The 26552-nt window shown below is 41.8% G+C and overlaps 1 protein-coding gene across 3 annotated transcripts; it reads right to left on the reverse strand.

Annotated features, from left to right (window-relative positions):
• Nucleotides 1-769: 769 nt before the first annotated feature.
• LOC120048217 (T-cell immunoglobulin and mucin domain-containing protein 4-like) lies at nt 770-6288 on the reverse strand. 3 transcript variants are annotated; one of them, XM_038994001.1, is made up of 14 exons: nt 6172-6288; nt 5727-6065; nt 5215-5277; nt 4352-4414; nt 3172-3210; nt 2893-3021; nt 2602-2769; nt 2369-2439; nt 2032-2266; nt 1719-1796; nt 1495-1568; nt 1297-1396; nt 1176-1206; nt 770-1063 (listed from the first exon to the last, which is right to left on the reverse strand). In XM_038994001.1, the coding sequence occupies exons 1-14, from the start codon at nt 6218-6220 to the stop codon at nt 1009-1011; spliced, it is 1494 nt and encodes a 497-aa protein (XP_038849929.1). In that variant the 5' UTR covers nt 6221-6288; the 3' UTR covers nt 770-1008. The 3 variants fall into 3 exon arrangements, with proteins under 3 accessions (XP_038849929.1, XP_038849930.1, XP_038849931.1); XM_038994002.1 differs by lacking the exon at nt 4352-4414; XM_038994003.1 differs by lacking the exon at nt 1495-1568.
• Between the last annotated feature and the right edge of the window lie 20264 nt (nt 6289-26552).

The raw sequence follows: 26552 nt of genomic DNA on the forward strand, positions 1-26552 counted from the left end.
CCGCTCCCCCGTTTGTGGGGAACTCCCTCAGTAACAGCTGCTGCCTGGGCCTGGCTCCACAGAGGTAACACATCTCCACATTCAGCACATTAATTAGACCAATTGCGAGATTTATAGGACAGATGGGTGGAAATCCAGCGGGCTACAGCGCCTCAGAGAGCCTCAGAGCCGGCCCCTGGAGAAATGCATGCAGGCTCTGAGAGATAGAGGGCTGAGTGAGCACTGGAATGTAATCGAAGTCCCCTCTTATACAACCGTGTGTCTCTGCCCCCCTGGTGGGGACAGGCTGGATGCTGTATTGAAGTATTGCTGTAAATGTGCTGTAGTGTTTCCCGAAATTGTTGATAGCGACTGGACCCATGAAATTGTTTATAGCAACTAGACCCATGAATTTGTTGACAGCAACTAGACCCATGAAATTGTTGATAGCGACTGGACCCATGAAATTGTTTATAGCAACTAGACCCATGCAATTGTTGATAGCAACTGGACCCATGAAATTGTTGATAGCGACTGGACCCATGAATTTGTTGATAGCAACTGGACCCATGAAATCGTTGATAGCGACTGGACCCATGAAATTGTTGACAGCGACTAGACCCATGAAATTGTTGATAGCGACTGGACCCATGAAATTGTTTATAGCAACTAGATCCATGGAATTGTTGATAGCAACTGGACCCATGAAATCGTTGATAGCGACTGGACCCATGAAATTGTTTATAGTGACTGTATCCGAGCATGAGCCCATAAAAAAAAGAGTCAGGCGAGCTATAAGCAAGCATTTATTAACATGTGCGCACAAACGTCACATCGTGTACATTGCAGTTGATCTCATTGTAAGATAAGAACACTTTCAATATCAATTCAGTGGGAGGCCCCTGTCGATTAGTAACACTTCCTATCACTACGGCATAGTTGAAATCATATATATCATCTTACTCTTTATGTTAACCCCACGGTGACCACTGCATAATCTTGATTGGAATTCGAACATCCCAGAGGTCTCTACAGTGCTGGCTCGGATTCCCCGAAGGACATAAAGTCATTGTTCTTCCATAATCTGAATGAGGGAGAGATGAGAAAATGTAGTACCGGGGAGGGACATGTAGAACTATACGTAGATCAAATGACAAAGTGGGATATTGATATTTATTACTTTAGGTACCGCTTACATTTTCCAGTTGCCTTTTTTCAATGTGGTACCTAAAAGAGAGGGGGGATAGATTAGGAGAGAATCAAAAATATCTGAAAAGGGATCCATATGATAATCTATAATTCTGTAGGCTTACTCACGCCTAAATTGCCATATGATCGCCATGACAACAAGCAGCCCCAGCACCAGCACTGGCACTAGGATGGCAACAAGATGACCGCTCTGTTCCTCGGTACCCAGCTGTAATAAAAGCACAAGTTATTAGTTTGGTACTAATAATACTGTCAACAATGCACATTTTAAGTATCCAAATACACAATACAGAAATGTGAACACACTTTTTTACTCAATGCTGGGTCAGTAGTAGAGTTACTTAGTGGACTAGTAGTTGAGAAGTCGTCTACTCTCTGACCTATATGGTACAGGAAACAGGACAACGAGATGAGAAGCTGGTGAGTCTGTTGTTAGGGGAAGTGAATATGTGCTTACTATTTTGAGGAATTGAAGAGTTGTGCTTTGGGTTGTATAATTATGCACCGTGAAAAGTAACACAATAGCCTACCTTGAGTGGGACTGTCAGTGACAAGCAGCCATGTCTCAGCTGAAGATGTTGTTGTCGCAATGGTTGAGGTTGAATGTTCTTGAAAGACATTACAGGTAAACATGATCAATAGCACCTAGTGGAAAGTAGCCTATATTCAACTGCAGTTTCATTTTCTCATAGTTAAAATCTCTCCCAATAAATTGTTGGAGTCGGGTTATCACCTGTCTGAAGTTCTGCTGTTGCTTGAGTTGTTCCTTACTCTAACAACTGTAGGGCAAGTCGTAATTCCACTTCACGTCACAAAAGCTAACCATTGAAAACCTCTCCTCACCATTAGTCAGAGTGGAGCAGACGAGCTCCTGTGAAGACGGCCCCAGGCCTGCACTGTTGATGGTGTGCAGCGTCACACTGTACTTTGTCGCCTCCTGCAGGTTGTTCATGGTGAAGCTCTCTGATCGGTCCATCAGATGCACCACCCTGACAGGAAGCCGTTCCCGGGAACTGTACTCACTGTAGCGGAGCTGGTAGCCCAGGATCATCCCGTTCTGGAGGGACAACTCAGGGGCCTGCACGGGGAAGAGGACAAGACAATTGAATCACAAAAAATATCAATAAATTGTGGCATGTAAATGTTGGGCTGGAAAAAATTGGTAAAAAGAGCAAGGTACCCTCCATGTGACTCTGATGTTGTGGGAAGAAAGGGCTTCAAGCTTCACATCCTGTGGGGGACCATCAGGGGCTAGAGGGAGGACATATTTTTCAGATACTTTACAAATTATGACATTTACTCAGCTCGAAGTGACATAGAGGTGACAGAGATAGTGAGAGGCGGATTGATATAATTACTGTCGGTCAATCGCGTTTGAGATTTAGCCTCAGGTTGTTTGATCAGGGGATATACCTGCTTCCTTCGTGGTGACGGTGAGCTCATTGCTGGGTTTACTCAAGCCCATGTTGTTCTTGGTGAACATGCGAATGTTGTAGGTGTAAAAGGGTCGCAGGTCATTGATAGCGGTCTCTCTCTCCCAAGGCAGAATATTGCTGCCTCGTACTCCATCTACCCAGGAGTCTGTTTCAGCAAAAATTACGAAGAAGTAATACAGAGTGAGTAAACATTCAAATTGTACTATTGGTAGCACCCATTCATTCAAGCTATTAGGAAGTGCAAGTCTTGTTGTTTCTGTTATTTTACCCGATTGGCTCTTGCATTCCAGGTGGAAAGCTGTGATGGGGGTGTTTCCATCAGAGCCAGTGCTCCACAATACAGAGATGGACCTGGCTGATATTTCTCGGATTGCCACTGTGGGAGGGTCTGGAGGTACTGGAGACAACACAGTTATCCGAGTTATTAGAGAGATCTTTAAAAAGGGCCATTAAAAACAGGATTAATTCCCTTTATTAGATCTTTCTAGATGGTGCCTTGTAAAGTGATACAGGATGTAATATAATAGAGTAGGCGATTTGATTTTACCTGATGAACCCATTGTTGTCTGGATTGTTGTGGTTTGCTCTGACAAGTAGACGAGACAGCAGTTATTGGAAGTGTTCCTGATACAGTCGTTAAATAATCCCGCCACACATAAACTGGTTGGGCATTGGACATTGTTTCCTAGTTACTTCTACTTAAGGTAATGTATCAACATAATCCATTTGCATCAACATGGCATCATCATGGCATCCAGGCTGTATCACAACCAGCCTTGATTGGGAGTCCCATAGGGCGGCGCACAATTGGCCTAGAGTTGTCCGGGTTTGGCCGGTGTAGGCCGTCATTGTAAATAAGAATTTGTACTTAACTGACTTGCCAAGTTAAATAAAGGTTCAATGTAAAAAAAAATGTTTTATTTGCGTAACGATTTTAACAGAGATCAACATTGCATTCAACCAGTGGTGTAAAGTACTTAAGTAAAAATACTTGAAAGTACTGCTTAAGTCTGTGTTGGAGCATGCCGCTGGCTATCCGTAAAAAATTATAATATGCACCACCAATGTTTTTTTCAATTTTCGCATATAATGACATACCCAAATCTAACTGCCTGTAGCTCAGGCCCTGAAGCAAGAATATGCATTTACTTGGTACCATTTAAAGGAAACACTTTGAAGTTTGTGGAAATGTGAAAGGAATGTAGGAGAATATAACACATTAGATCTGGTAAAAGATAATACAAAGAAAAAACAACCGTTTCTTTGTATTTTTTTGCACCATCATCTTTGAAATGCAAGATATTATTCCAGCCCAGGTGCAATTTAGATATTGGCCACCAGATGGAAGCAGTCTATGCGCAAAGTTTTAGTCTGATCCAATAAACCATTGCATTTCTGTTCAAACTGTTGTATCAATACTGCCCAAATTGTGCACTCTCCTCAAACAATAGCATTGTATTCTTTCACTGTAATAGCTACTGTAAATTGGATTAACAAGAATTTAAGCTCTCTGCCAATGTCAGATATGTCTATGTCCTGGGAAATGTTCTTGCTATTTACAACCTCATGCTAATCGCATTAGCCTACGTTAGCTCAACCGTCCCGCAGGGGACCCACCAACCCTGAAGAAGTTTTAAGGTATCTTTACTTTCACTCAAGTATGAAAATTGGGTACTTTATCCACCTCTGCATTTAACACAAACTAATAGCGATTGTAAACGTAGTACCTTTTGGGTAGCCAACTGTTGTGCTCTCTCTAGGGGCCCACGGTTCAGGGGTTGTTTCAGGAGCTGAAATAGATTCAAATGGACTGATTGAATTTGATGTAGAGAAGAGTGGGGTACGTTGAGCATTTTTTTTTTACATTCAGCATCACTCCATCAAGGGAAATATATATAGAAAAATTAACAAAGATATCATGAAACCTCTAACACAAGAAATTAATTTGGTGAAGACGTGTTTTTTTGGACCTATCTTTTTCCATGTGGTTTCTTCAATCACATACTCCATGAAATGATGACCTCTTCCTAAATATATGGTCACATGATACATTTTGTGTATGGTTTCCAAGAAACAAGGGTAGCTCAGCTTACCCCCCACTTTCCCCTATAGATAAGTATAGATGATGGTCAAGATAGTCTTATTGACATTGCATAGATAGCCTTCCCTGCTCTACAGAAAGTTTTCAGTAAACCTTTTAACTAATCTCAATTTGATCTAATTAACCATTGCATTTCTGTTCAAAATGTTGTATCAAGACTGCCCAAATTGTGCACTCTCCTCAAGCAATAGCATGGCATTCTTTCACTGTAATAGCTACTGTAATTTGGACAGTGCAGTTAGATTAACAAGAATTTAAGCTTTCAGCCCATATCAAATATGTCTACGTCCTGGGAAATGTTCTTGTTATTGACAACCTCATGCTGATCACATTAGCCTACGTTAGCTCAACCATCCCGCTGGGGACCCACCAACCCTGAAGAAGTTATTAATTAATTATGGTATCTTGACTTTTACTCAAGTATGACAATTGGGTACTTTTTCCACCTCTGCATTTAACACAAACTAATAGCGATTGTAAACGTAGTACCTTTTGGGTAGCCAACTGTTGTGCTCTCTCTAGGGGCCCACGGTTCAGGGGTTGTTTCAGGAGCTGAAATAGATTCAAATGGACTGATTGAATTTGACGTAGAGAAGAAGTACGTTGAGCATTTTTTTTACATTCAGCATCACTCCGCCAAGGGAAATATACAGTATATAAAAGAAATTAACAATGATATCATAAAATTAGGTGAAGATGTGTTTTTTTGGACTTATCTTTTTTCCATGTGGTTTCTTCAATCACATACTCCATGAAATGATGACCTCTGCCTAAATATTTGATACATTTTGTGTATGGTTTCCAAGAAACAAGGGTAGCTCAGCTTACCCCCCCACTAGATAAGTATAGATGATGGTCAAGATAGTCTTGTTGACATTGCATAGATAGCCTTCCCTGCTCTACAGAAAGTTTTCAGCAAACCTTTTAACTAATCTTAATTTGATCTAATGAAATGACTGTCTAAATGACTAAATGGCTTAAATGCACAATTGTTCGCTCACCGGGCTTGATGACGAGTGCCAGATGGTGTTTCTGGTCATTGAACCATCCAGGTACATCCACACGGCAGCCGTATAACCCAGAATCCTTCACCTGTGCTTGGGTGATGGTCAGAGAGACATCCCCTGCCCTCAGATCACCCTGGAGATTGTACCGGACCGAAGCCCTGTGGGTCACTTTGACTCCCTCCGTCCTGAGGATCTCATTGTCACAGCCGCTTTTGGGGATGTGACCACGACCCCAGCAGACAGAGAGCGTACCATAATGCCGGGCGTCATACTTACATGTTAGGGTCACAACGTCACCGACATAGCCTTGGATGGTTACTGTAGAACCACCGCCTACAATGGAGAAAGAGATGATATCAAAGGAGTCTTACCAAAAACGTGCTTTTTTTTGTGTGGTTTTATTGGACTGTTTATCAGACTACTAAGATGATGATCTCACCAAAGAAAAGGTAGAGCACTAGCCAGCAACAGGAGATGTATGAGTCCATGAGCGTGTCTGCACCTTCAACAGGCTCTGCTCAACAATTGAAACGCACATCACATGACTGCACTGTTGTCTCACAATTAAACCCCTACTGCACTGTCACACACACACGCACACACCACACGCCACACACACACACACACACACATAAATCAGGTGACACAGTGTACTTAATCTGCACACATCATCAGTTGTGTTGGTTGCAGCAGGGTCGCGTTCCGGGCCTGTTTCCTTTTCAGTGGTTTTGGTTCCTCGTGAAACACGGTTGACACCACAAAATTGTTTACTCCAATGTTTAGGAGCAAAGACGCTGCATCGACAGATGTCATTTCAACATTTGGACAGTGGATGTTACTCAAGGACATGCTGCAAGCAAGTTTAGGGTAGGGTTAAGGTTGGGGTATAGTGAAGGTGTAGATCTAAATGGGTGTTACTGGGGGGAGCCTAGATGCCTAGAAGGCCCCCCATCCAGACAAATCAATGTACCAAGGTGCTACCCACTGCGTGAGCAAGCCACTTAGCCCCTAACCCGCTTTAGGGGCCCTGCTCTGCAGCAAACCATGTGCTGCAAATGGATATGTATTTTCTATTATATTCTACTGAAGCCCTTGGAGAAATACTGTTTTTTACAATCACTTTGGCACCAATTTCAGAACTTTGTGGTCATTTTTCAAAACTCTAGACACAAAACTCAAAACGGTCATCACTTGTAACATAGGCTTGTAACGTTCATATATTTAAAGAAACCTTGCACTGGCAGAATCATTGGTTCAAATAACTCATTTATCAAGAAATACCATAGGAACATTAATTTAGATCACCCACACACAAGATACCGATAGTGTCAATGTGTAGTTGTTTGTACAATCATTAAATATTGTAGTACAAATTATGTGATACATGTTACATTATGGTACTACACGTAAATACATCACTGTAAAATGACTAGTAGAGAGAATACTACAGACACAGTGGAATCATTGAACAAAATCTGAAATGTATCGATGAAATACAATAAAATCACAACGTAGGTTTCTTTGAATCAAAGCAAAAATAATTAGCTACAAAAAATAAAAAAAACTACTGTAAAATGTCAACTGCAGTGTTCCTCACCTGACTTACTGTAAAAAGCAAAACAAAGGATTGATTACTGTACTTCTATATTTCCCTCAACCCTGTCTTGTGGATTTGGCCACAGGTTCTCATCCACATCACAATGGATGTTTTCATTAGCCAAACATCTTGGGAAGAATCTTCGGGCATGGCGAATCCAGACCTGACACTGGTCTGCCGTGATGTCATTGCATGCGACATCCATGGCCAGGAGAAGGGTGGCTGGTTCGTGAGGGCGCCTATCATATACCGTCCACCTCCATGGGGAGAAAAATTCCTCAGTCGGAATAAGGAAAGGAGAGTATGGCGATAAGTACAGGGTGGTAAATTGTGGATGGGCCTGAAACCATGCTTGCACTATTTGAGCATGGTGGAACCTGACATTATCCCACACAATGCCATAGGTCACGCCATCAGCTCTACAGACCTGATTTAGCTCATCGAGGAAGGTTACAAGGAGAGCTGCATTATATGATCCAATACGAGGTCTGTGTCCCACCACACCATCTTCCGAAATAGCCGCACACATGGTGATGTTGGCCCCAAGTTGTCCAGGTACTTGGATGGCCAATGAAATTCCGACCTCTCCTCCTTGTCTTGCCCAGGTTGAAGCCTGCCTCATCCAAAAAGAGGAATTTGTGATGGTTTTCGTCAGCATTCAGCTCCATCACCCTTTAAAAATACATTTTGGAAAGAGAATTACAATGATGTAGAATTTTGGGGGAATTTTTCACCATCGGCATCTGAACATACCTGAACATACTCAGTCCTCAGTTGCTTCATTCTGTCTGCATTTCTTTCAAAAGGCACATGGTTTAGCTGTTTTAGAGACACCTGGTGCCTTTTCAGCATGCGTGCAATAGTCGGCAAACTTATGGCTTCCACATTGTTGAACATGTCGTCATTGTCCAAGATGTGCTGCCAAATTTCTGTAAGGTGAATATCATTTCTGGCCCGAACCAAATTGACCACATCCCACTCTTGTTGGTCAGTCAGAATTTTGCCTCTGCCTCCCCTATTTGGCCTAGTCTCAATTCTGCAGGGGAAATTACAGTTAGAGCACATTTAGTCACATCACCTACTCTGTGGTACACATTGGCATGCAGTATACAGTCATTTGACAATTGAGAGTAGCCTAATGTTTAGTGCATGCTGAAGACTTCAATGACCATGCATGCAACGACCGTTTCTCATTGCGGAAAGTTCTGATGATTGAGGCCACGGTTGATCTTCTGAGGTTTGGTTGAATCATTGTAGCTGCCTCAGTCATTGTCATGCCATGATTGACATGACATGGTCTACAAATGTTGCTCGGATTTGATTGGACACCCTTTGCTGTTGCTGCCGCTGTCTTGGTCCTTGGCCTTGTCCTCTACCACGTTCCCCCACATCTCTCAAACGAGGCCCACGACCACCTCTCAGAAGGGGTGCTTGTCCCCTGCCATTCCTTTGACCACCACATCTTCCTCCTCCCACTGCTTGACCTCTATTGTGACCTGGATCACCTGCCGGCTCCATGTTATCGCTATGTTGTTGTAGGTGGATACCACTCATTTCACTATATATCAATCATCAGTAACGAGTTGGCAGTATTGGAAAATCAATTACAAGGGCCTGCATACATACGCTCACCGGCCACTTTATAAGGTACACCTGTGTGTTAAACGCAAATAGCCTGCTCCTTCGAACAGCGAATCATGTGGCTGCCTGCAACTCAATATATAGAGTATATAGAGTAGAGAGCTTTAGTTGTTGTTCGACCAAACATTAGAACGGGCAAGATGCGTAATCTAAGCAACCGTGGTATGATTGTTGGTGCCACACATGGTGGTTCCAGCATCTCAGAAACAGCTGCCCTCTTGGGATTTTTACGTACTACAGTATCTACAGTTTACAGAGAATGGTGCGATAAACAAAACACATTCAGTGAGCGGGAGTTCTGTGGGAAAAAACATCTTGTTAATGAGAGAGGTCTGAGGAGAATGTCCAGACTCATTCAAGCTAACAGAAAGGCCACAAATGCTCAAATAACAGCCGTTTAAAACAGTGGTGTGCAGAAGGGCATCTCTTAACGTACAACACGTGAATAATTCAGGCTGTTGTGGAGGCAAAAGGGGGTCCTACCCAGTACTAGACAGGTGTACCTAATAAAATGGCCGGTGAGTGTACAGTTATGTGAAATCTGAAAACATGGTCTGGAAAAGTGGTACATGGGACCATAGAAACAGTGTATGATAAAGAATGATGATGAAATATTACATCCATAGATAATGTAGTACAATTGGTTCATGATCCATGGTCAATGGATCTCTTTATCCTGAAACTTTCATGATCTAAACATGGAAAATTGTTTGTCAGTTTCCATAAAACTATGCATTAAGAGTAATGCAATATTTAATTATCATTTTGAGCAGTTGTATCAATTTAGTGAGATCATTGTAATGAAATTTATAGACAGTCATCTGAGATGTAATGTGTGAATTGCATTGTGAAATGGTAATACTTTGATGTTAAGTTGTGTCATTTTGAACAGGTGATTTTAGTTCCATGAACAAATGATCTTAGCTTTCTGTGTATTGTAGTACCGAAGCAATTGGAAAAAGTGTTAGAGTTTTGAAAAATGGGCATTTTGATCATCGGTTGCGTTATGTGTCGAGAATTTTGAAAATGACATCAAGGTTCTGAAATTAGTGCCGACGTGATTGCAAAATTCTTTAACCAAAGATCCAAATACTTCAAATATCAGAAGGGAAAGTCTTTACGTACAAAATTCCCTCTCCTTCTTCTCTCGGTTTAACTTTGGTTTCTTCTTTCATGTGTTGTGTAGGAAACTTGACCACATAGCAACACCATACAGTTAATCAGGTGCAGCTCTATGACGTGGTCACGTTCTCCTAGAATATCTCTGAGAGAAAAAACGGCTTGAATCAAAGTTGTTTCAACATCACTTGTCAACGTATTGTGACATGGAATCTATGAGGAAAATACATCAGATTTGCAAAAAGTCATCAACGAAAATTGTTGTCACGAAGGTAAAATTTCAACCACAGGATTATGCCATCATCGTGGTAACCAAATTTAACATAGGTAAACCTTTAAAACAACATCAGATCTTTGATGTTATATTCCTCAATGTTATATTCAATATTAGAAAAAAAAATATAGGCTGGGCAGCACCTCCTACTGAAGAATGTATCTATCGACAGCTACCCTTCATATATCTACAGCTACCCTTCGGTCTCCCATCCAGGGTTTTAACTAAGCCCACTGATTATTACCAATGTGCTATCATGAGAATGACTGTTGAGTGTCAATTCAAAGGGTAGGTTTAACAGAGCATATGAAATGTGACCATACTTGATCAGTTATACATCATCGATGATACTATTTAGGCCCATATAGCATTTGAAAAGTCATCAACAGCTATTGTTTCAATTCAGCCCAGGATTCTACTAAAAATACACAATACGTGTAGGCCTAGGAAAAAATATTTTCTGAGAAGTATATTCTGCTTGGATTAAAGAATAGGACTAAATCAAATCAAACTTTATTAACAGTGCATTTAGTCTTATTCTTTAACTTAGATTTTTTGGTTCAGATGGAGAATCCAACTTATTAATTATTATCTTGTAGAGAAACTGGAATTAAAGCCAGAATACGTCAGTGGCACGGATGTAAATATCCCTATCTCTTTCAAATGTTGATATTTGGTTGTGTTGTCAACCAAACACAATTTAATATCACTTTTGAAATACATGAAATAGCTTATTAACTTGTCGACAAGCGAATAATTTATATTTTGGATTCACATCTCCAACTCAACTAAAAATAGAGAGTGAAAGAACGGGATTAAGCCAGTCTCTCAGATGGAACTATCCAAGCAGTAGACACATCTCCTTGAAATATTGATATTTAGTTGCGTTGTCAAACAAACACAAGTCAATATTACTTTTGTAATACAGTAAATACACTGTAAAAACAATCCTGTTGTTTTTACGATAACTTACTGGCAGCCAGTTACCAGTAAATTACTGTAAAAAAATATATGTTACCGTAAATTCCCCCCCAAAATTGGTTTAAGAGTACATTACTGTAAAGTTTACAGTACAAAAGTCTTACAAACTAATGTAACATTCAACCTTAAAATGAGTAACACATCCATGGACACATTGAGGTTACGGTAACAATGTCTTCTTAAGTATCATACAGTATAAAGCGCGCACGTTCAAGATTGCGTGCATAGGTTATCGCAGGTATGTGGCGATATTCACAATTGCCCGAACAATATGAGCAGAATCTTGAACGACATTGATCACTTGCACTATGTACTTTTAATGTAATCTCAACTGCAATCCAGGTCACTTGGTTCTGCTATTAGATAAAGCACAGTGATAAAACATGAATCTGTTGTTTAAATAAACAAAATATCTAAAATTGTATTCCCATTTGAACTTTGATGAGCTTTTAAATGGTTGAAAGTGCAGTGATAAGACATTTGGGTGACAACTAAACCAAATATCTGACATTGTTTTTCCATTGGAACGGTTGTGCTTATAGAAGGTTGAAAGCATAGTGAGAACACATTGGAAATTCAACTAACTTTTGGCTGTCTTTTTGAGTGGGTCAATATAGGCTGTAATCTCACTGATCGATGCCTCAACTGTCCACGTTTGAATGACATGGTGTGCCCAAGGGTTTTTCTCTTCATACTGTAGTTTGGTCTAGTTGCTGCTGCCACCTTTATTACCACTTATAACCACTAGATGGCGGTATATCCAAAGCACCATAGAAGGAGCGAGATGAGGGGAAAACAGAAGATCTCTTAACAAAACCTTTGTTCGTGCTAGAAGTACCATTGCAGTACCTTGTTGGCAAACATGATGGCAAACAAGAACATCTTATGAGCGAGACCATAAAAGAGCCTAACTGACTCTGTGATGACTCAGAGTAGTTAAATCCGTCACATTTGTAAACAGGCCAGCACCTACGCCACACGGCTCTGTATCGGCTTTTCTTCAATTCGGTATAAAAAATGACTTGTGTGCCAATTTTCATTCTTCTTTAGTAAAGGGACTAGAATGGTGTTGTTAACTTGCTAATACAGTCCACAGTTGGCCTGTTCAGTGCAGTGTGAGGTTGCAGGAAACCCACCCATGGAATGTCTTGATTTCCCGTGGTAATCTCACTGATAATAGAGAAGACTTAATGTTTTTTCTGTCTTCACGGGTCATGGGTCATGGGTCATAGATGAGGATAGAGAGCCCGCGGGGTCAGTTCCTTCTGCAACTGTTCATCCATGCTCTATATCCATATCACGAGGTTTAAGGTGTTGTATGTCGATTTCAGTGGATTATGTTGTTTCATCATGTAGGTAGGGCAGAGTGGGGTAAATTGAGCCAAAAGGGTTAGTTTAGTGAACCATACACAAAATGAATCATGTGACCAAATATTTAAGAAGAGATCATCATTTCATGGAATCTATATGAAGGAAGAAACCACATGGGAAAAGTGGTAAGGTCCAAAAAACAGATTTTTTTTATAAAGATTGTATCTAAACCAGTGTACTGTAGATAGTTTTAAGATTGTTTTGTACATCAGTTGGGGTCTCTATAAGCTACAATATGAGGTCCAAAACCTAGCATGAAAGTGGATCCTTGTAGCTGTTTGGGCTAATATAGTCAAAATGTTTGCCTTGGGGTAAGTTGAGACAATGGCCACCATACCCACTGATTACATTGTGTCAGCTTTATGCATAATATGCCAAATATTTTTGCAATGTGTCATGTATACATTATGTACTCAATATAGTGCATTTTTATTGTTACAGAGCCCACATCATCATGCCGAGTGAAAACATACGTAAAACGAGGTCTACCCCTTGAGCTTCCCGAGAGAGCAGCCAGTTAAGTGAGAAAAGGCTATAAGTCCATTTGAGCAGCATCAAGGGATGAAAAATAGACATAATGACATTGAAGAGGTACAACTCTTAGATAGGCTATGATAGAGTAGCAGAGGCACATAAGGTCTTATCTGATGACATGGGCGTGCTAAACTTATCAAGAAAGTGCGGACCAGTTTAATGGGCTCAGTGCCTCAAAAGCAGAGAAAACGGAGCAACTAGTGCTAGGGAGAGATACAGTATGTAACCCTAGGAAATGGGACATCACTACATTATCATAGTCCTACACAACAGAAGCCGTCAAAAGATATCCTACCAAGCAATTCATTGACAACGAGCCTGGTGTTTTCCCCAATGCCCGTATCGGCTGCAGTAATAGCTTACCTTATATTCCTCATGCAACTAATACATACATAACGTATGAGCAACAAACGAGAACTACAAAACAACAAAGTGCCCGTAATGTACCCATCCTCTGACTGTGGTTCAACGTGGAGCAGTAGTGAAGCAGGATTAATTCCATAATAGCAGTTTGACATGTAACAGTCGCACTTCCTATTTTCTTCAATTTCTTGGGGTTTAATGATTAAACAGTGGACGCAATTAAAACCAGTGTTCTGAACTAATATTTAAACCAACCGTTTTAGGGTCCATACACAGATTGGCTACATAGCTCAAATCCATAGGCACACAGGTCTTTTTATCTTCCACTACACTATAGAGTACCACAGTATGAGTCATAATACCCATAACACCAAGCAGTCAAACACGGAAAGGATTCCAATCGTATTTCCACCGTTCATTTTTCCCATAGGGTATTTAAGAAAATCTAAATAAGGGCTGTGTTTTGTGTAGGCTTACCCTGGTGTGACATTTTGATATCTGTGTAAATCTCTCTAGGACAAGGTGACTTTTAATCAATATATCCGCCTGTATTTACTCCCCCAAAAATGAAATGCTAATTAGCTGCTATTGTGGCTATTGTAAAGAACTACAAATGCCATGATGATCTGGATGAGACCGCCGAATCGAGGCAGAGGTACGAATCTCTGGATCTAATGTTAGCTAAATGTTGTGAAGATAATGGGTATGATGCCAACCCAGAGATGGCGCTAGTGGGGCACCTATCTAGGATATATAAACAGGTGCATTACGAGTGTCTGATTAGGATGTCGTGTTATACCTGAGTAAAGGATTATGCTTGAACTTTACCAAACTTTCCGACGTGAGTTATTCACATACACATTAAAAACAAAGGTATTAATGAACAAATTGTCTACATTTCATTAAATGGACAGTTCTGTGAACTGTCTTGTGCAAGTTTTAAATTGACACAATACCTGTTAGCAAAGGTGTCAGCTATAGATGACGTGCAGGACCTTGCACGGATTTGTGGTTTTGCATGATGTTTACTTTGATAATAATTCAAATTTTTTAATCGGCGATTAAATAGAGCAGAATATATTTATAAAAGTCATCTTGTCCGAGAGAGATTTACATGGTTATCAAAACGTCACTAAAATCCCCTATGGGAAAAATGTATGGTGGGAAAATGATTTGAACCATTTCCCTGTTTGACAGCTAGGTTGTATGGGTATTATGACACTTCCACTGTGGAGCTCAATAAGTAAGAAAATAGTTAACTACATTACTTCAGCTGCATTTAATGGCAAATGTCTTCAATCTCTAATGTTAAGGTTACTGCAATAAAGAACAACGACAAGTGATTGACTGAAATATTTTTCAATGACCATCATGGCAAGCTTACAAAATTGTACATTCAATTTGCAGTAAATGCTTAAGCTACAGTAGATTCTTTATATTCCTGGGTTTTTCAAGATGACAGCCTGGTTTGCTGGTTTGCTCAGGACTCCCTAAAACATTAAATAATAAGAATTACAATTCATACAAATGTCAAAATGATCATAAGCTAGCTAAAGATCTCTAGCTGGCTAATGTTAAGCAATAAGGCACCTCTGTGGTATAAAGCCATTTGGCTTTGGCTTATGGGTTGTATCCAGACACTCTGCTTCACATTGTGCCTAAGGCACCTCTGGGGTTTGTGGTACATTACCAATATACCACGGCTAAGGGCTGTATCCAGGCACTCAGCGTTGCATCGTGCTTAAGAACAGCACTTAGCCGTGGTATATTGGCCATATAGCACACCCCTCAGGCTTTATTGCTTAATTATAAACTGGGTGGTTTTGGCTCTGAATTCTGATTGGCTAACATCCATGTTATATCAGACCGTATACCATGGGTATGACAAAACATTTAGTTTCACTGCTCTAATTACGTTGGTAACCAGTTTAGAATAGCAATAAGGCTCCTCGGGGGTTTGTGATATATGGCCAATATACCACAGCTAAGGGCTATGTCCAGGCACTCCACATTGCGTTGTGCGTAAGAACAGCCCTTAGCCGTGGTATATTGGCCATATACCACACCCCCTTGGGCCTTATTGTTTAATAACACCTTTTTGTAGAATAACCACCCTTCCATGCATTCGACGCGTGAGCACGGGGGCAGTATAGTCTTTGGGCTTCTAAGCGCAGACTAATAACATTGTAAAAAATAAAATATGCTATTCTGTTACTTTGCAATACATTTTCTTAGTTTCATAATGTTTGCTTATGTAAAATAATAATGGATTTCATGTGATGGTGTATATTAAATTCATTTGTTAGACTGTTAAAAAAGACTCACCAATGGCGTCATTTGGTATCTGTTGACACACGGCTATTCCAGTTATTGAAATATGTTTTGTTTGACTTGCTCTACTGTGCCCCCATGATGACATACATACAAATAGTTGATCATTGATCCAATCCAAAACAGAACAATACAAAATAACCTTCTATTCTACATTTCTAGCCTATCTATTGTACACCCTGAGGCCATTTAACACTCAATACTGCCGCAACTCTGCTGTTATAAATATAACGAGTATGTAGAACAGTATTGAGCTGTTAACTTTGCTCTGCTAAGTTGTGAAAGCCTCCCGAACATCTTTTTGGTCTCTTCCCTGACTTTGACTACCAAAAGCAGGAGGCGGCTACTTCTGCCGTGTATATGGGGCAACAGTACTCCTCCTGAAGAACAAGACAAGCCTTTCAATGCACTCTCATTCCCGTCACATCTTCCTGAGTGACCCATAGAGTTCTGTCTTTTATTGGTAGCCTATAGTATCATCTAGAAAATGGGGGGAAAAAGGGGCGGATCCTTAAGAGGTTTGGTAGCCTATAGTATCATCTATATCTTCTATAGTACCTTTAAGGTAAAGCGGAATTACCCATTTGAGCTCTTTTTGCTGCCATTAAGGTAATTGTAGCCAGCAGCATTCCACCCTGCATCCCACTGCTGGCTTACCTCTGAAGCTAACCAGGGTTGGTCCTGCTCAGTCCCTGGATGGGAGCCCAGATGCTACAGGAAGGGGTGTAGGAAGGCCAGAAATAGGCAGTCTTTCCTCTGGTCTAAAAAAAATATCCCAATTAAGTGATTGGGGTCATGTGTAGGGTGCCATCTTTTGGATGGGACGTTAAACGGTGTCGTGACTCTCTGTGGTCACTAAAGATCCCATGGTACTTATCGTGAGAGTAGGGGTGTTAACCCCAGTGTCCTGGCTAAATTCCCAATCTGGCCCTCATATCATCATGGCCACCTAATCAGCCCCAGCTTCCAATTGGTTCATTCATTCCATTCCTCTCCAATGTAACTATTCCCCAGGTTGTTGCTGTAAACGAGAATGTGTTCTCAGTCAACTTACCTGGTAAAAAAAAGGAGCTCAATGCTTGCGTACGTAGAGCAGTAGAAAGTTCTCATGGAAAGATTGACTGGGTGTGCCCCAACTCTTTGCGGGCTCTTTCTAAGGTAAAGGTACCGCTGGTTATCTGCCCTGTGCTCTTCCACTCCCGCTGAAAGGCCTCACTCCTCTCTCCACTTCCCCCTTCCACACGTCAACACTGTCCACTAGAGAGGATATCAAAGACAACCCACATCCACTCCCACTACACTCTGAAGCAGAAACCTATTCCCATAATACACCACCGCTTAGTCAGATTTAGCCCTCCGACCTGACACATTTTTGAAGAAAATAATGTGTTATGAAAAGGCGGTCTCAAGTGGGACGTAGCTGCATGGAATTGTTTGTGGAGTACAGCAGGTCCGTCAGTCTGTGTGTGTGTGTACACTCTTAGAAACAAGGGTTCCAAAATGGTTCTTCGGCTGTCCCCATAGGATAACTTTTTTTGGTTCCAGATTGAACCCTTTTTTGGTTCCATGTACTGTAGAACTATTTTTGGTTCCCTGTAGAACCCACTACATGGAACTCAAAATGGCTCTACCTGGAACCAAAAAGGGTTCTTCAAAGGTTTATCCTATGGGGACAGCCAAATAACCCTTTTTGGTTCTAGATAGCACCTTTTTTTCAAAGAGTGTATCTGTGCATGTGTGTTTGTGTGTGCGTGTGTTTGTATTAGAGTGCGTGTCTGTGCATATGTGTGTGTGTGTGTTTGTGTACACTCAGTCCTATGTGGATTTACAGTGTCTACTCCCAGTGTGGACAGGACAGGGTCCCCCAGAGACATGGTCGGAATGTCCCTCCCCCTCCTAATAATAACTCATCATCAGGGATCAGGGGGACTAGGAGCACACGGGTTTGGGAGCGTAAACGCCTCAGAGGACTGGTCCAGTATTCACAAAGCGTCTCAGAGTAGGAGTGATGATCTAGGATCAGATTAGCCTTTAAAAAAAATATATATTCACAATGAATGAGACCATATGGACAGACACTAAACAATAGACATTAAAGGTACAGTGCATTCTGAATTTATTCAGAACTCTTGACTTTTTCCACATTTTGTTACGGTACAGCCTTATTCTAAAATTTATTCAATTCTATTTTTTCGTCATCAATCTACACACAATACCCCATAATGATGAAGAAAATACAGTTTTTGAAAACTTTTTGAAAATGTATATACGTATATATATTTTAAAAAATGCAGGTCTCTCCAGAGATATTTGATCGTGTTCAAGTCCGGGTTCTGGCTGGGCCACTCAAGGAGATTCAGAGACTTGTCCCGAAGCCACTCCTGCGTTGTCTTGGCTGGGTGCTTAGGGTCATTGTCCTGTTGGAAGGTGAATCTTCACTCCAGTCTGAGGTCCTGAGTGCTAGATCCTGACTAGTCTCCCAGTCCCTGCCGCTGATAAACATCCCCATAGTACCTCCATAGTACCCTCCAAACTCGTCATTAAGCTCAAGACCCTCGGTCTCGACCCCGCCATGTGCAACTGGTTCCTGAACTTTCTGACGGCCAGGTGGTGAGGGTAGGAAACAATATCTCCACCCCGCTGATCTTCAACACTGGGGCCCCACAAGGGTGCGTTCTCAGCCCTCTCCTGTACTCCCTGTTCACCCATGCCCGCGTGGCCAACTCAATCATCAAGTTTACAGACGACACTACGTAGGCTTGATTATCAACAACGCTGAGACGGCCTACAGGCCGAGTAAGTGAGGGCCCTCAGAGTGTGGTGTCAGGAAAATAACCTCTCACTCAACGTCAACAAAACAAAGGAGATCAAATCAAATCAAATCAAAAAAATATATAAAGCCCTTCTTACATCAGCTGATATCTCAAAGTCTTGTACAGAAACCCAGCCTAAAACCCCAAACAGCAAGTAATGCAGGTGTAGAAGCATGTGGACTTCATCCTCCCATCCACATCGACGGGACAGTAGTGGAGAAGGTGGAAAGTTTTAAGTTCCTCAGCGTACACATCATGGACAAACTGAAATGGTCCACCCACACAGACACAGAAAGCACAAAAGCGCAACTTCAACCTCAGGAAACTGAAGAAATGTGGCTTGTCACAAACTTTAACAGATGCACAATCGAGAGCAGGCTGTATCACCGCCTGGTACGGCAACTGCTCCGCCCACAACCGCAAGGCTCTCCAGAGGGTAGTGCGGTCTGCACAACGCATCACCGGGGGCAATCTACCTGCCCTCCAGGACACCTACACAGCACCCGATGTCACAGGAAGGCCAAAAAGATCATCAAGGACAACAACCACCCGAGCCACTGCCTGTTCGCCCCGCTATCATCCAGAAGGCGAGGTCAGTACAGGTGCATCAAAGCTGGGACCGAGAGACTGAAAAACAGCTTCTATCTCAAGGCCATCAGACTGTTAAACAGCCATCACTAACATAGAGTGGCTGCTGCTAACATACAGACTCAAATCTTTGGCCACTTTAATAAATGGACTTAATAAAGGTATCACTAGTCACTTTAAATAACGCCACTTTAATAATGTCTACACATCCTACATTACTCATCTCATATGTATATACTCTATTCTATACCGTCTACTGCATCTTGCCTATGCCGCACGGCCATAACTCATCCATATATTTATATGTACATATTCTTAATCATCCCTTTACATTTGGGTGTATAAGGTAGTCATTGTGAATTTGTTAGATTACTTGTTAGATATTACTGCACTGTCGGAACTAGAAGCACAAGCATTTCGCTTGACACGCATTAACATCTGCCAACCATGTGTATGTGACCAATACAATTTAGTTTGATTTGATTTGAGGTAGACTCTAATCAAGTTGTAGAAACATCTCAAGGATGATCAATGGGAAAAGGATGCACCTGAGCTAAATGTAGAGTCTCATAGCAAAGGTTCTGAATACTTATGTAAATAAAGTATTTATGTTTTTTATTTTGAAAACATTTGCAAAAATGTCTAAAGACCTGTTTTCGCTTCGTCATTATGGGGTATTGTGCATAGATTGATGAGATTTTAGTTTTTTAAATCAATTTTAGAATAAGGCTGTAACGTAACAACATTTTGAAAAAGTCAAGGGGTCTGAATACTTTTCGAATGCACTGTACATGTCTATGGGATACATAATATCCCTGATCACTATTGATGATGAATAAACACTACAGCCATACTTGACTAAGGGAAAAACAGGTGTGGCGCTGGCTGGTCCACAGTTTCAATAGCTTATCCATATTATAACCAATTAACCCATAAGAGTCTAAGCCCTGTCTAAGCCGGGGGAGAAACAAAGAAACAATAAAACTGGCCTTCTTTAGACTAGTTGAGTATCTGGAGAATAAGCATTTGTGGGTTTGATTACAGGCTCAAAACGGCCAGAAACAAAGAACTTTCTTCTGAAACTCGTCAGTCTATTCTTGTTCTGAGAAATGATGGCTAATCCATGCGAGAATTTGCCAAGAAACTGAAGATCTCGTACAACGCTGTGTACTACTCCCTTCACAGAACAGCGCTAACTGGCTCTAACCAGAATAGAAAGAGGAGTGGGAGGCCCAGGTGCACAACTGAGCAAGAGGACAAGTACATTAGAGTGTCTAGTTTGAGAAACAGACTTCTCACAATTCCTCAACTGGCAGCTTCATTAAATAGTACCCGCAGAACACCAGTCTCAACGTCAACAGTGAAGAGTCGACTCCAGAGTTGCAAAGAAAAAGTCATATCTCAGACTGGCCAATAAAAATTAAATATTAAGATGGGCAAAAGAACACAGACGCTGGACAGAGGAACTCTGCCTAGAAGGCCAGCATCCCGGAGTCGCCTCTTCACTGTTGATGTTGAGACTGGTGTTTTGCGGGTACTATTTCATGTGAGTCGCAGAGTAGGTAAACGGATGATCTCCGCATGTGTGGTTCCCACCGTGAAGCATGGAGAAGGAGGTGTGATGGTGTGGGGGTGCTTTGCTGGTGACACTGTCTGTGATTTATTTAGAATTCAAGGCACACTTAACCAGCATGGCTACCACAGCATTGTGTAGCGATACGCCATCCCATCTGTTTACTACATGATTCTTTATGTTTTGTTTCATTGTTGTGATGTCTTTACTATTTTTCTACAGTGTAAATCCTTGAATGAGTAGGTGTGTCCTAACTTTTGACTGGTGCTGTATATAAATATATATAAAACATGTTTCCTAGAATGCATTAGATCAAACACTACAGAGAAAAATATAGTTTGAAATCTTTGAGTTACAATCAAACTAACATTTGAAATGGTATGTGTATTCTTTGTATTAATAAGTGGCAAAATCCTTTTGATAAAATATTTGTCAAATGAATTAGACTTTTAAGGTTCACGTCTCAGTGAATATTAAATTCCTTTAAATACAATTATATTTCCTTCAATTCAAATTGAATTCAAATTCTGCCTCCCGTGGAGTGTGGCCAATTGATATTCAATTCAAATTCATTGTTTGAATTGAATGAAATTCAGAAGTTCCAAGTTGACCCCAAACCTGTAAACCAGGGACATGAAAACATGGACAGGGTCGATGCTGAGAAAACCCCCATGAGAGGACACTAACAGCAGTGACTTGAAGAGTGAATCCGTGCAAAATGTTGGCTGGTAAATGTTTAGCAGAAGTCACCTTTAGGCACAGATCTAGGATCCGATCATCCTCCCTACTATAAATCCAAACTTTGACCATGGGGGCGTAATGATATACTGGCCATACGCATCATTCGCTGAGCTAAGCAGGGATCAGGGAACAGAAGAAGTGATGCCTGCTGGAAAGGGTGGTGAAAGACGGGCTTGAAGATTACCATTTTGAACAGTATCAAACACTAATGGAATCAGGAAGAAGTAAATGCATTACTTGAATTATTCACATATCAACTGTAGGCGTACAAGCCATGGACATGTACTGTAGGGTATGTACTATAGACATGTACTTTAGGGTATGTTGGAGGCTTCTGTCCTTTGGCCTCTGGCTTGTCCCCCTGCAGTTTTTATCTGGATGTTTTTTCCTGTTTCTGCAGCTTCAGAAAGATCCTGATTCAGTCACAATACTGTGAATCAAATCAAGGCCATGAGCCCTCTCACTGCTTAACGGAGCGTGAGTCAAGGTTCATGAGAAAAAGTTATGGAAAGTGTGTGTGTGTGTGTGTGTGTGTCCGTGTGCATGTGTGTGCGTACGTGTGCCATGCGCCTTTATTTATGAATATGCATCCTGTCCATGGTATACGTGTAGTCGTACATTCCTCCCAACAACCCACAGGAAAAGGAGTCTTCCCTGACCAGAACTGTTTGTGCAGTCACCACTAAGCCAAGGTCCTCTCCTCTGTTTGTGAGACGAGGGTGGATCCCAATAACGGTTCTTCTTACAAAAACGTCTGTAACGGTTTGCGCTACAAACTATCACCCGACTATGAAAAGCTGAGACGAACACACACGTGTATTTTGTACATCTGTTTTGCTATAATGACGCTCACAAGCCACTTAAGAGTCGTCTACATAGAAGATCATAGGAAATCCCAGGACATAGTGTCTTTAAGCTCACAAAGTTGCTGTCTCAAACTCTGCACAGTTGTCACTGACTAGTTGGATATTCATTCATTTTTACTTGGTGGATACTTTTGTTCGTTGACCTTTGCCAGTAAAACTCATGAATGCAACCGTTTACGTCAAATTGTTTTGTGTTCTACTCATAGCCCTGGTTGTCCTGATAAAAATAATTGTAAAACACTTCAATGTGAGGCTAAATATGATGGCAGAGCAAACAGATTAATGAAAGCACCGAAGTTCTTATTTTTTACTGGGGGATTTCCTGGTTTCAACAGAGTTTTTAAACCCTGTTGAACCCTCTCCAATCCACTCCTACCCCCTACGCCCTGTATGTGAGTTCTGATCAGTCCATGAAAAGAGGAAGCACACAGCAACCAAGCCAAGGAGGACAGGCCAGTGAGAGATCTGGTACAAACTGAACCATAGCAAGGGAGAGAGACAGACCAACAGCCAGGGAATATACACACAGACTAAACAGGGAGGTGTGAGACTCCTAGAGTGTTGGAGATTGAGAGAGAGACAGAGGGATAAAGATGGAGAGAGAGGGAGAGAAATGGAGAATGACCAGGAGAGATAGAGAGAAGATGGATGGTCGCTTTGAACTCAGCCCAGTGCTACTACTCTACAGCAGGATCAGAGGAGAGCACAGAGGCAGCAAGGCCATCGTAATTCAGAGCAACAGGCCTCTGTTAAAGCCATACAGGAATTCAGTGCGGGACCGGATTTAGTGTGATTCCCCACAGGTCACATGCAGAGCAAGGGAGGCTACTGATTACAACATGGGAGGGAGGCTTCTGATGAAAGTGGTGGGGAGGTGATTTACCGTGACACCACCTAGCAGGTCAAATTACAGGGTCTTTTGTGGAGGTACTTCATGTATTTCTGGTTTGAATGTTTTAAAAGTGGAGGTGAACCAACCAATTTTATGAATTCTATACATTGCTATTATTCCGTCATTGCAAAGTTACGGTATTTCACATATCACCTGTCTGAATTAGTGTTTGTAAACTGGTGTTTCTAGTGTCTCTTCAGTTTGAACCAACAATTGACAGTCCGATTGTTAGAAATGAAAGTTCAACAACGGCAGTCTACCAGAGGATCAGACACAATTTTCCACACAGTTGTCCCATTCAAGGCACTGCATCTGGCAGCTAACGAAACGTACATCTTCTGTCTCCACTCCGTGACACCTGCTTATTGGAATCAGCTGGAGGATAGAACACAATGGCGGCAAGGAAATAGACTGTCTGCGAAGTTGGACACCATGGAAATTGTGGGATTTTCTGATATATTACAAACATACTGTCAATCAATAACTAAGACTCCTGCTCCTGTGGGAAGAGAGAACGCTCTTTTGTTGCAGTCTGTGAGACATGAGATGAAATATACATTTGCAACGATAGAGGACAGTGATGGTGGGAGTGTTTTTGTTTATTTAACCTTTATTAAAGTAGGCAAGTCCATTAAGATCAAATTCTTATTTAAAATGATGGCCTACCCCCCTCTAGCCCAGACCATGCTGGGCCAAAAGTGCGCCGCCTTATGGGACACCCGATCACGTCCAGTTGTGACACAGCTTGGGAACGAACCAGGGTCTGTAGTGATGCCTCTAGCACTGCAATGCAGTGCCTTAGACCTCTCCGCAACTTGGGAGGCCACTGCACCACTCGGGAGGCCAGTGCACCACTCGGGAGGCCACTGCACCACTCGGGAGGCCACTGCACCACTCGGGAGGCCTAGTGTGTGGTTAAACTCCTAATGTGTGCGTTAAGATAATAGTCTATAGAAGTTGACGTGCCAAACTATTGATAGAAAATGTATCTGAATTGTTTTGCTGATATTTATTAGGGCACAATAACAAAGGGCAGTAGTAATCAGCTGTTTGTCAAAACTTCTGAATTCCATTGTGTCTGCTTTCCCAGTGGAAAATCTGCCCACATCTCATGGATCTCTCCCTTTCTCTCTCTCTCTCTCTCTCTCTCTCTCTGAACACGCTGATGGTTTTCTTGCACAATCCATCAGCTCCTCCAGCCAAGAGGGGTGACCAATCAACACAATTACTCCAGAGTTGCGCAATCCGCTCAGTCTCTGTTACATTGTTGATGAAAGAAAACAACATTTTTTTCCCATCTCACTGCGAGCACCCTGGAAACACAGTACCATTACGCAGCCCCACTTGGTCCCATGCAGGTCTGGCGGGTTGGCCATTGAGTTCTCACAGACCCCTGCAGCATTTCAATTAGGCTCAAGAGTGGCTGGTATGTACTTTTAATCGTTTCCTGTCTCTTAGGGCCACCAAGCTCCTGTTGGTAGCAACTATACCCATCCTCTCGTGGAGCTTTTGGTAAAGAAAATAAAGTATATAAGTCTAATAATCCATTGGATACTTCTTTACTTGAGTAAATACAACCAAACAAAGAGAGTATCTGAAGGGCTACAATCGAGTTTTCAGGGAAATAGCTGTTAATAAACACAGGAAATTGAAAAACTATTATGAAAAAAAAGGAGAGGAACACATTTCTGACTGCCCCCGTCCACCAAAACATTGCAGTTTTTTTCATAAGCACGGAATCCCCGAAGATATAAACAACTTCTGCTCAAAATGTATTACATATGTAAAAAAAAAAAGGTTTTATTCTTCTACTCCCGAGCAATAAGCACAGTTGGAATGGAAGACAGGACTGGCGGAAGTGAGGGAACAGTATCGTATAGTCTTATTTTTATTACTATTTAAACCAGTGGTGGAAAAAATACCCAATTGTCATACTTGAGTAAAAGTAAAGATAGCTTAATAGAAAATGACTCAAGTAAAAGTGAAAGTCACCAAGTTAAATACAACTTGAGTAAAAGTCTAAAAGTATTTGGTTTTAAACATACTTAAGTGTCAAAAGTAAATGTAACTGCTCGAATATACTTAAGTATCAAAAGTAAAAGTATAAATCATTTCACAAATTAAATGGAACCATTTTACTTTTTTGTCTTTTTTTTAAGGATAGCCAGGGGCATGCTCCAACACTCATTTACAAATGAAGCATTTGTGTTTAGTGACCCCACCAGATCAGAGGGAGTAGGGACGACCAGGGATGTTCTCTTGAGAAGTGCCATTTTTTTTTGGTCACTTTTGAATGCTGGCGGTGCTTTCACTCTAGTGGTAGCATGAGACAGAGTCTACAACCCACACAAGTGGCTCAGGTAGTGCAGCTCATCCAGGATGGCACATCAATGCGAGCTGTGGCAAGAAGGTTTGCTGTGTCTGTCAGCGTAGTGTCCAGAGCATGGAGGCGCTACCAGGAGACAGGCCAGTACATCAGCACAGGGCGCCAGTGGCGAATTTGCCACTCTTGGTGTTCTCTGGCAAATGCCAAATGTCCTGCACGGTGTTGGGCTGTAAGCACAACCCCCACCTGTGGACGTCGGGCCCTCATACCACCCTCATGGAGTCTGTTTCTGACCGTTTGAGCAGACACATGCACATTTGTGGCCTGCTGGAGGTCATTTTGCAGGGCTCTGGCAGTGCTCCTCCTTGCACAAAGGCGGAGGTAGCGGTCCTGCTGCTGGGTTGTTGCCCTCCTACGGCCTCCTCCACGTCTCCTGATGTACTGGCCTGTCTCCTGGTAGCGCCTCCATGCTCTGGACACTACGCTGACAGACACAGCAAACCTTCTTGCCACAGCTCGCATTGATGTGCCATCCTGGATGAGCTGCACTACCTGAGCCACTTGTGTGGGTTGTAGACTCCGTCTCATGCTACCACTAGAGTGAAAGCACCGCCAGCATTCAAAAGTGACCAAAACATCAGCCAGGAAGCATAGGAACTGAGAAGTGGTCTGTGGTCACCACCTGCAGAACCACTCCTTTATTGGGGGTGTCTTGCTAATTGCCTATAATTTCCACCTTTTGTCTATTCCATTTGCACAACAGCATGTGAAATTTATTGTCAATCAGTGTTGCTTCCTAAGTGGACAGTT

The sequence above is a fragment of the Salvelinus namaycush genome, chromosome 5, assembly GCF_016432855.1.
Source record: "Salvelinus namaycush isolate Seneca chromosome 5, SaNama_1.0, whole genome shotgun sequence".
Taxonomy (NCBI): domain Eukaryota; kingdom Metazoa; phylum Chordata; class Actinopteri; order Salmoniformes; family Salmonidae; genus Salvelinus; species Salvelinus namaycush.